Source organism: Tachypleus tridentatus, chromosome 2 (assembly GCF_004210375.1).
Source record: "Tachypleus tridentatus isolate NWPU-2018 chromosome 2, ASM421037v1, whole genome shotgun sequence".
In the NCBI taxonomy this organism is placed as follows: Eukaryota; Metazoa; Arthropoda; class Merostomata; order Xiphosura; family Limulidae; genus Tachypleus; species Tachypleus tridentatus.
In genome coordinates, this window is record NC_134826.1 from 47,855,087 (window position 1) to 47,867,163 (window position 12,077).

General features: G+C 33.7%; 1 protein-coding gene across 4 annotated transcripts in view; it reads right to left on the minus strand.

Moving 5' to 3' along the window:
- The window catches only part of LOC143243021 (cell adhesion molecule Dscam1-like), a 115,797-nt gene that overhangs the window by 14,488 nt on the left and 89,232 nt on the right, over positions 1-12,077 (minus strand). For 3 of the 4 annotated variants that reach the window (XM_076486659.1, XM_076486667.1, XM_076486668.1), the window contains exons 23-26: positions 9,841-9,955; positions 4,941-5,098; positions 3,993-4,013; positions 1,064-1,162 (exon numbers count right to left, since the gene is read on the minus strand). In XM_076486659.1, coding sequence (XP_076342774.1) covers positions 1,064-1,162; positions 3,993-4,013; positions 4,941-5,098; positions 9,841-9,955 — 393 coding nt within the window. The remainder of the gene's footprint in view (positions 1-1,063; positions 1,163-3,992; positions 4,014-4,940; positions 5,099-9,840; positions 9,956-12,077) is intronic. The other variant, XM_076486661.1, reaches the window with a different exon arrangement.

Consider the following 12,077-nt stretch of genomic DNA (forward strand, 5'->3'; position numbering starts at 1 on the left):
GTGCAAATTTGCTCCTTTTCACTTAGAAAATAGGTGAATTTCTAAATTTCATTATCCAGGTCACAAAAGCAAAGTTTGAAGGGAATAATGGCCATTTTCTGTACTTTTACAACATAAGCAATTAAGAAATAATACATACTATCCATGAACAAAATTTGTGTTATATAGTGTAATATGAATCTACAAAGTGAGATACAGTAGGTATTCTGTGATAAAAAATTGAAATAAATGTTGAAATACCAAAACCGACTCAAAAAGTAAATTGCAGCAACACTGGATTAAAATAAAACTAAAGTATAGTGTTCAGTGGACATTATATAGCAACGTATAGTGTTCAGTGGACATTATATAGCAAAGTATAGTGTTCAGTGGACATTATATAGCAACGTATAGTGTTCAGTGGACATTATATAGCAACGTATAGTGTTCAGTGGACATTATATAGCAAAGTATAGTGTTCAGTGGACATTATATAGCAAAGTATAGTGTTCAGTGGACATTATATAGCAACGTATAGTGTTCAGTGGACATTATATAGCAACGTATAGTGTTCAGTGGACATTATATAGCAAAGTATAGTGTTCAGTGGACATTATATAGCAAAGTATAGTGTTCAGTGGACATTATATAGCAAAGTATAGTGTTCAGTGCACATTATATAGCAAACTGTTTGAGATAAAAGAGTAGAAAGTATAATATAATGAGCCTAAGAAATATGTAACAAGAAATAATACATTAAAGTAGTTTTGTTTCTGAATTTTGTGCAAAGCTACACGAGGACTATCTGTGCTAGCTATCCTTAATTTAGTAGTGTAAAACTAGAGAAATGCAGCTAATTATCACCACTCACCGCCAACTGTTGGGCTACTCTTTTACTAAAGAATAGAGGGATTGACTGTGACATTATAATGCCTCCACGGCTGAGAGGGTGAGAATGTTGGGTGTGACGGGGATTCGAACCTGCGTCCCTTAGATTATGATTCGAATGCCTTAAAGTAGTTTAATGCAGTAGATATATCTGTACAATTGGCATGATAGATAAATATTATGAATAATTCATTACCTGTCAGCTGTACTTTGAATCGTGGATCCATATTCCAAGAAATCTGGACACTTGAAAATGTGATTCTGACAACTCTAAGATTAGTTGGAGCAGGAAAACCTGTTTAGGAGTTTTATACATAAATTAATAAAAATCATGATAAAATTAACTTTAGTTACAGAAATATTGAACTATCTTAAATCTTTCATTTCGAGAGCTTAGAGCTCAGTCTTCTTAAACGAGCTTTTTTTTTCATGTTTTAGCATACGGTAGGCCTAACCTAGCTTTTGTTCCCAATTCAGAATACGTTAGGCCTATTCAAGCTTTTATTCAGGATTTAGGAAATGGGAAGCTTGAGTTTTTTATTAAGGTTTTAGGACACTGTAAGCCTAACCAAACTTTTGTTCAGGTTTCATCATTTTGTATTTTCATAAACATTACATTTTTGTTGTACTATCTTTAAATATTACGCACTATAGTTAAAAAGTAACGTGTGTCGTAATAATTTATATCCTGTGTCAGGCTGCTCTAGAAATGTCCATTCGACTATCTATGATTGAGACTTAAAATATTACTAATCATACTGTTATAATTACTTAATACTTTATATGTTTTTCTTACTTGAACTTCTGTTCAGTTTGTTAGAAAATGGTAGGCTTAGCCGAGTTTTTTTTTTTAGTTTTAGGGTACAGTAGACTTAAACTTAGCTGATGATTAGTTTTTAGGGAGCAGAATACATAACCTAGCTTTTGTTAAAGTTTAATAAGATAAGCCTAAACAAACTTTTGTTAAGGTTTATGGCACAGTAAGCCTAACTGAATTTTCATGTGGATAAATATAATCGAATATGACAGGCCTAACCGAGTTTTGCCAAGATCGCAGGACACGGTAGGCCTAACCGAGCTTTTTTCATGTTTTAGGACATAGTAGGCCTAAGAGAACACTTTTTTAGGACATGGTATTGCCTAGTCGAATTACTGCCCTTAAAAAAGGTTTGACTAAAGTAAGTCAGTTTTGGACCACGATTGCTTTAATAAACTATCTATTTGGTACACACTGTTTTTGTTTTTCATTTCTAATTTTTAAAGTAATCAAATAACTTTGATTAAATTCTCTCTCTCTTTCCTTGTATAGCAATTAGATATTAAATACTAGAGTTTAACGAGATCTATAATGTCTATAATATGAATACGATTGTTTTGTCCATGAATCAACAAGAGAAAGTATCGCAGTAGTTTTTAATACCTAACTGGTCCAGTAATTCAAATATATATTATATGTTATACGCCACTTCAGTCGATATCTTGAACTCAAAGTTGATGTTATTCCTGCTGAAACAATGACAATATATAAATGTCTTAATTACGGAACTCTGTATGCATCAGTCATTTACGAAACGTTTAATGTTGTGGTGGATAGCACTAAAAGTCACGAAACGTGATCCTATTTTACTCACTAAACGTGATAAAAACCTGTCAATAAGACTATAATTTGTAACACCATTTTAAACTGGTCCACTTCGAGAAGTCTAATATTTAATAATATTTCTATGTTTTAGGTGCTATTGACAAGTTGTTGAATAATGTGTAAAGTTATTCGAGGGCTAGTCCTTCTTAATTTTGAAATGATAGACTAGAGGGAAGGTAGTTAGTTAACACCACCCACGGACAACTATTGGGACAGTCTTTACCAACGAATATTGGGATTGACTGCAACATTGTGATGCTCCCACCACCAGGCCTTATTCTCAGTACAGTCTCCGAAACTGAGAATTAAAATATGGTTTATTTCGGCCATTTACTAAATATTACTCTGCCAATACTCGCGAAGCCTGATTATTTCTTGAACTTTTGACCCACGCCCTCCAGTGGCACAGCGGTATGTCTATGAACTCACATCAATAAAAACCAGGCCTTGATACCCGTGGTGGGCAGAGCATAGGAAGCCCATATAAATCCCTTGGAATCGATAAAGTGTCACAAAGACACACAATACAGTTTTATCAGACTTTGATATTTTATTCCGTTAAATCTTATTATGTAATATCTGAACTGTTTTGGATTCTCAAACAAGTAAGACACCAGACAATTGAATCTTATATTTAACAACTCCTAGTAGAACTGTCGCCTGTACTTGAGAACACAATGTCTTATCACAAGTACATGGAACACTTGTGTTACAAGTTCGTATTTATTCGAACAGATCTTTGTAACAAAGATTCGCATGTCTCATTTCCACGAAAGGAGTGCGAAAGCCGCCCGGAGAGGTCACTTGTTTTAACCAGTCGCACCATACTAACTCACTGTCATAAGTTAGTAAAACATGCGCTTGCCATGACTCACGAGAAAAATTATGCATTTTGCAGGCAAAAACACACCAGGATAAAGGCACACTTCATAGTATATTTGCTTTATTACTTTTCTTTTTAACACATTCAACTTGGTTATATTTTAATTAGGATACAGTTACTATAGCTTTCATTGTATGGTTTAAATATTTGTTATTTATTAATTTATATCTTCATAAATATCACGCTTAAAGCAGAGATATACTTAATGAAACCGGTTATTAGGATTACATTGTACTTAAAACGATATGATAATAACAGCGTATTTTTCCAAGTTTTTTACCTCGAATATGTTTCAAACGTATAACCCTCTTCAAGTTTTTTTATTTCTAGTAGTTAATTCAACTTAATTAACAATAATGTATGTTGAACATATTTCAAAACTTACCAATGTAAGTTTTATATATCTAAATGTCAGAGTAATGTACAAAGATAAGTATGTTATAACGTTTAATGTATTCCTACAGCGTAATATTATAATCATAGAATGGAAATCTTGTTAAAGCAAAACTAACTGTACAAATAAAACTGTGATATTCGATGCATTGCATTATATGACTGGTAGAAAACAAACTTAATCTCTAATAGAAACAAAACACTTACCTTTCCCAATGCTGTACTTCGCTAAAACAACAAAAACAACACACTAAGTCTTGCAACAGTAAGTACATTTCTACAGAATCCAAACATACATTTTAAGTTGCACAGTAGCGACATCTATATTTTTATTTTAACTTTGTTTTCAAAATTATTCTTTACAACTCTCTAAAACTAATTTTAATTTTATTTTAACTACTGAAACATTTCTGATTAGATGTATTATGTAGTTTGTTACATACAAAATAAATGTTTCAAACTTTATTTGCAGATATCTTTGTTCATGAAACAATCTCGCAATTAATAAAGTAAAACATTATGAAATACATTAAAATACCGAAAAATCAAACGACAATATACACACTTACACTACATGGCCAAAAGTATGTGGAACCCCAATACTAATGAGGATTATACAACTGAAAAAACGCAATGGTGAAGGAGAGTGCTGACCTATCGTCTCTCCTCAATTTGCTAATGAGAAACCCCAGCCCTATGTGTAACAAGGAGCCTAGAGGACTTTAAATAGTACTATAAAATAACTGAAACTATGAGGAGAACCTGGGATGAGGAACGTGATAACTGGTCTTTACTGGGAATGACTTGAATTTGACAAAATATCCAAAATTCTGTGATATGGGACGTAATGGTTATCTAAGTTCATACGACTTTAGATGGTCTTAAAACTGATAGAGACTTTTCCTTCTCTAATGTAGAGTATTCGGTTCAAAAACAGTCCAGCAGACAGTTGATTTTTTAAAAGGTTTTCTATGAAGAAAAATATAGTGTGCCAAGCATTGTCCCGCCCAAACTCCAAATTTCCACTTTAATCACTGGATACGTTATACAGCAATTTGAGTTGCAGGATTATTGCACCATTCACGACCTATTTCTAGATACATTTTACCGAGTTTTGAGCGTCAGAAAAAAATAGTGGTTAGAGAATTCCAGTACCTTGAACGTTCACAACGAAACCAATTTCGTCAGCTCCGTAAGTATTTCGTACACGGCAGCTGTAGTTTCCAGAATCACTTTCGGCAACATTTGGGATGATGAGAGATCCATTGGCTAACACATGTACCTTGCTTCCTTTTACCGGAATTGGTTGACCCCTTCAGTGGAAGATTTACAATCCATTTCAGTTTCCAGTAATAATAAGATCAACAATGTCAAAAATACTACTTCTAGAACTGATAATAATGACATCCGGTATTAAATAACTATTCACTACGTTTAGAAAAAGAACTGACGATAATGACACCTGGTATTAAATAACTGTTCACTACTTCTAGAAAACAGAACTGACGACAATGACACCTGGTATTAAATAACTGTTCACTACTTCTAGAAAAAGAACTGACGACAATGACACCTGGTATTAAATAACTGTTCACTACTTCTAGAAAAAGAACTGACGACAATGACACCTGGTATTAAATAACTGTTCACTACTTCTAGAAAAAGAACTGACGACAATGACACCTGGTATTAAATAACTGTTCACTACTTCTAGAAAAAGAACTGACGACAATGACACCTGGTATTAAATAATTGTTCACTACTTCTAGAAAAAGAATTGACGATAATGACACCTGGTATTAAATAACTGTTCACTACTTCTAGAAAAAGAACTGACGACAATGACACCTGGTATTAAATAACTGTTCACTACTTCTAGAAAAAGAATTGACGATAATGACACCTGGTATTAAATAACTATTCACTACTTCTAGAAAAAGAACTGGCGATAATGACACCTGGTATTAAATAACTGTTCACTACTTCTAGAAAAAGAAATGACGACAATGACACCTGGTATTAAATAACTGTTCACTACTTCTAGAAAAAGAACTGACGACAATGACACCTGGTATTAAATAACTGTTCACTACTTCTAGAAAAAGAATTGACGATAATGACACCTGGTATTAAATAACTGTTCACTACTTCTAGAAAAAGAACTGACGACAATGACACCTGGTATTAAATAACTATTCACTACTTCTAGAAAAAGAACTGGCGATAATGACACCTGGTATTAAATAACTGTTCACTACTTCTAGAAAAAGAATTGACGATAATGACACCTGGTATTAAATAACTATTCACTACTTCTAGAAAAAGAACTGGCGATAATGACACCTGGTATTAAATAACTGTTCACTACTTCTAGAAAAAGAATTGACGATAATGACACCTGGTATTAAATAACTGTTCACTACTTCTAGAAAAAGAATTGACGATAATGACACCTGGTATTAAATAACTGTTCACTACTTCTAGAAAAAGAACTGGCGATAATGACACCTGGTATTAAATAACTGTTCACTACTTCTAGAAAAAGAATTGACGATAATGACACCTGGTATTAAATAACTATTCACTACTTCTAGAAAAAGAACTGACGACAATGACACCTGGTATTAAATAACTGTTCACTACTTCTAGAAAAAGAATTGACGACAATGACACCTGGTATTAAATAACTATTCACTACTTCTAGAAAAAGAAATGATAATAATGACATCCGGTATTAAATAACTGTTCACTACGTTTAGAAAAAGAACTGACGATAATGACACCTGGTATTAAATAATTGTTCACTACTTCTAGAAAAAGAAATGATAATAATGACATCCGGTATTAAATAACTGTTCACTACGTTTAGAAAAAGAACTGACGATAATGACACCTGGTATTAAATAATTGTTCACTACTTCTAGAAAAAGAACTGACGACAATGACACCTGGTATTAAATAACTGTTCATTACTTCTAGAAAAAGAACTGACGATAATGACACCTGGTATTAAATAACTGTTCACTACTTCTAGAAAAAGAATTGACGATAATGACACCTGGTATTAAATAACTATTCACTACTTCTAGAAAAAGAACTGACGACAATGACACCTGGTATTAAATAACTGTTCATTACTTCTAGAAAAAGAAATGATAATAATGACATCCGGTATTAAATAACTGTTCACTACGTTTAGAAAAAGAACTGACGATAATGACACCTGGTATTAAATAATTGTTCACTACTTCTAGAAAAAGAACTGACGACAATGACACCTGGTATTAAATAACTGTTCATTACTTCTAGAAAAAGAACTGACGATAATGACACCTGGTATTAAATAATTATTTACTACTTCTAGAGAAAGAACTGATGAGAATGACACCAGGTATTAAATAACAGTTCACTACTTCTAGAAAAGAACTGACGACAATGACACCTTGTATTAAATAATTTTTTTAAAGAGACATTGCGGAACCATAACTCACTTCAAGGTTTCTCGAGTAGATTATCAAAAGTTTTAGTACAAAGACCGACTAATAAACTTTGTTTTGAATTTCGCGCGAAGCTACACGAGGGCTATCTGCGCTAGCCGTTTCTAATTTAGCAATGTAAGACTAGAGGGAAGGCAGCTAGTCATCACCACCCACCGCCAGACTAATATACAACCTCCTCACTTCGTTCAATAGTAACTTCACGGACTTGCAACAGTAAAATCTGTGGATCGATTTCCAGCAGTGGACAGAGCACGGTTAGCCTATTATGTAGTTTTACACTAAAAACAAGTGGTTAAAACTTAACTTGATATAAACTTGTAACTGTGTGCATTGAAATGGAAATTTCAATACTCTAGGTGTTTAAAGATGCATTTATCACGTGCTACAGCAAATGAAGTCCAAACAATATTTTCCGTGCTTGAAATATTAGGTTGTTGTGTTCTAAATAATTAATTTTTATTCATTGATTTCTATGTTTCACTATTTTTGTGATTTTGGTTTGTTTTTTGAATTTCGCGCAAAGCTACACAAGGGCTCTCTGCGCTAGCCGTTCCTAATTTAGCAGCGTAAGACTAGAGGGAAGGTCATCACCACCCACCGCCAACTCTTGGGCTACTCTTTTATCAACTAGTAGTGGAATTGACCGTGCCATTATAATGTCCCCCACGGCTGAAAGGGCGAGCATGTTTGGTGCGACGGGGATTCGAACGATGACCCTCAGATTACGAGTCGAGTGTCATAACCACCTGGCCTGTTTGTTTGTTTTTGGTGATCAAGTTGTTATCCAGAGAACATTCAGCATTTTGTCATTTCAACATTATTAACGTTATTCATCTAAGATTATTTTTCGAAATTTCTTCACATAGAAAAATAAGTATTCTTCAACTGTTAAGCTCCCCGGCGGCACAGCGGTATGTCTGCAGACTCACTCCTTTAAAAACTCGGCTTCGATACCCGTCGTGGGCGGAGCACAGATATTCATTGTGTCGCTTTGTGCTTAATTCTAAACAAACAATTCAACTGTGAGAATTGTAAACTATAAATTTAACTATCTATACTATTATTAGGAATAAAAAATTCTGTCATTTTAGAAAGTTTCGGATCCTTATCTTAGTTTAACTTACGTTTGTAAAAGGAAAAATTAGTTTACACTAAGATTGTCATAGATAACGTCTTTAAATACTAACATAATAACTAATTAATGACCGTATTAGTTCTTAGTACAATGATTTAGGCCTTACCATACGTTCCAAACACTGCCAAACCTTGTGTGGTGTTATTGAGTGCAAGTACAAAACTTATTCGAACTGCTGATTTGGTCAATTTGAGTTTTTAACACTAATTTGTCGTAAGATTATCTTAATTATTTTTAGTAATTTTTATTAGCACGAGAACACGCATGCGTATATGTGAGTTATGTTTAGGTGTTGATAACTCGTCGTTACCTTGAGGGACCGGTATGGCCAGATGAGTTAAGGAGCTCAACTCGTAATCCAAGGGTTGCGAGTTCGAATCCCGGTCGCACCAAACATGCTCGCCCTTTCAGCCGTGGGGGCGTTATAATGTAACGATCAATCCCACTATTTGTTGGTATTGTAAAAGAGTAGCCCAAGAGTTGGCGGTGGGTGGTGATGACTAGCTACCTTCCCTCTAGTCTTACACTGCTAAATTAGGGACGGCTAGTGCAGATGGCCTTCGTGTAGCTTTGGCCGAAATTCAAAACAAACCAAAACCTTATCTGTCAACGTAAATAAACCGATTAATTGTTGTTGGTATCCATGCTAACAATGACTAACAACCATAGTCATAAACATTAATATCCTAACTTGTTGACGGTGCGTGTGATAACAATGAGTAACAACCAATACCTGAACTCTCAGAATAACGGAAAATGACCTGCTACCAGAGATATGGTCGGAAAATCGAATTTATTGTATTAAAAGCGATGTTTCAGGTTTATCCTTTCATGAGACTTAGTGAACTAAACCGAAGTATTTTAGTCTCACGTATGGTGTATACCCAAAACGTCGCTTTTAAGGAAACGATTTCGTTTTTCCGAATTTGCATCTCTTAAGATATTTAAATTTTGGGCAGTTTGTTTTCATGTATTTTAGTGTTTAATGATATGTATGGTGTTTTGAAATGTCTTTTATTTATATCATATCTAATATAAACTTTACCACCATATGAGGCCTATCCTCTTTTTTTCTTGATTTGCCCTTTCCTATGGTTACCCATAATGAGTGGGGTTCGCGACACCGATATAATTCAGTAGCATATGGTCAGTTATTTGTTTTGTTTCGTTGTTTATAAGCGAAGACACATTGGGCTATCTGTTTTGTCCACCGCGGGGAATCGAGCTCTTGTTTTAACTTTGCAAGTCTATAAATTTATACGCTGTCCCACCAGAAGACGGTAAATCAAGTGATTTAGAGTCAGCTAAAACAGATAGCTCTTTTGTAACTTTGTGCGAAATTGAAAACAAACAAACAAACAGTTATATAAAAATAACTTTATAGCTTGTAATGTTAGATATGCTTAGCTAGCTTTCCTACCTGAATGACCACTCTTGGTGCGGAGTTGGAATTCCTACAGCTAAACACGGCAAATAAGCTTTAGATCCACGGCTAATTGTCAGGTGCTCAGAAAACGAAGCAATTCTTGCAGGTACTGTAAATATAAAATACTAATATAATTACAGAATCGCTCCCTTGTAAAATGTTTTCAATTGGACTGATCTAAAAAAAAAGGAATTTTATTATCTAAAAACACCATTACTCATACATAAACTGGTACCCAAGGCGTGTATTATATTCGGTTTCGTCTAACATATTCGAAATGAAAAACTGGAATGTGGATTAGAAAACTTTCGACCATCAATATATATGCCAGTAGCAAAATGGTTTTATAACAACAACTCCGGTTTACAAATCTGCATTGGGCAAATGAAGCGAAATAGCAATTTTTATCACAAATATTGGATCTACCGGTTTTAAGTACTTTGTACGTTTTCCGCATTCAAACTGCAACTATATAGACTTGTTATACTTCATACATAAATGGTATTCAAGATAAATCTTGGTCAATCATCGACCAGCCCAACCGACCAGTTTTGTTACTGACCAAAAGGCCTTCTGGTTAGTGATATGCGAGAGGCAGAAATATATGTATGAGTATTTATTTTACACATCTCTAATTGGATATCTGTAATGGGCAAGTTAAGATACATGTGTGGTACACCACGATCTGACTAGTTAATTTGAATGTTTCAGTTACAAGAACGATAAATTTACTTGGAGGATAAAATTCTCCCTTAATGTTATCTGATACTTGCTACTTTTTTTAAGGGGTTAAAACTTTCGTTTATTACACTGAACAGAAAAAAGTTAAACAAAGGCTAGTAACAAAACTTGACTTTATTAATACCTATTAATATGGAGGGAGGAAACAAGTCTTACCGACCTATACACACAGACACACATATATTTGTATATAAGTCACAGCTAAAACATTCACAGAAAATTAAAAAAACGAAAAAAATGACTACTACCACTCCTTGTTATTACCGTTAACTCATAACTGAAAATATCTGTTGTCATAACACCCAAAAGCGTTGGAGATATTACATCTATCAGACATGATACAAATTCAGATATCGAACTAGGAAGCTGCTATGGAAAATCGAATTTAGGGTTAACAGTTTTGTGTTTAGATTCATAACGTATCAATTCTTACTGCCTTTCGCTGCCTACAGTAGTTAAACGTGAAAGACAGATGGTCTTGTAGTAGAAAGAAACCACCCTAAATTTCTATATTTGTATGACTTGGAACCTCCACCTCTTTATTATTACAAAATAATGTTAAATAGAAATAAGAACCTCAATAGTTTTATAATAATTACTTTAAACTCACCGTCAGAATCTCACTTTCATAACGTCTATTAATTCAGAAGTGGACAAGAAAGTCTGACCTGTGTGTATATAATACTAAATAGTCATGTAAGATAAAACAAGATCAAAAGGAAGGGCTGCATTAAAAACAGCAAATCAAAATTTCTGACTAATGGTAGTTTGTTAGGAACAAATACAAGTCCAAATCAAAAACGCTGCATTAATCTTAAAGATCCTCAGAGTAGGACACACATTGTGGTGGGAATACACCATCTATTAGTATTAACCTGTGTTCACCAGTCTCACATGTATACACATACATTTGAACTAAAGAAAACAGTATAGGATATCTATATTAAGTATTACATAATAAATGTATAGCAAAATCAATGTTCACAATCGTCTACCGCATTTAAGGTAGTAATAAGATATGCCCTCCTTAACGTTTATACAATGCATTGGCATATGAATATAAGCACCTCCGCAAACAGTATTATTTTAACGTAATATCCAAAATACTTCTACGTCCCTATTACAGAAGATTCTACTGAACATGAAAAGATAAAACTACCAAATAAATATTCAAAGAATGTACTAGTTATGTCAAACTTAAAGCGTGTTTATTGGTATAGTTGTTGTACCTGCTGTTGCGTTTAACTATAAATATTGTGCTCTGCATATCCGACAGTAAACAAGTTTGGATCTACGAAGTACTGATGGTGTTCGGTGTTTTGTTTTTGTGTTGTATTGTAGGTTGATACCACCAATGTCATGTGTATGACAACACTACTCTTATACTATGCCAAGATACTATAACATTCAAGGTAAGCAATATACTACTTAATTGTAAATTACCAATAATATATGTAAAGATATACAGATAATTATAAGAGATATTACTA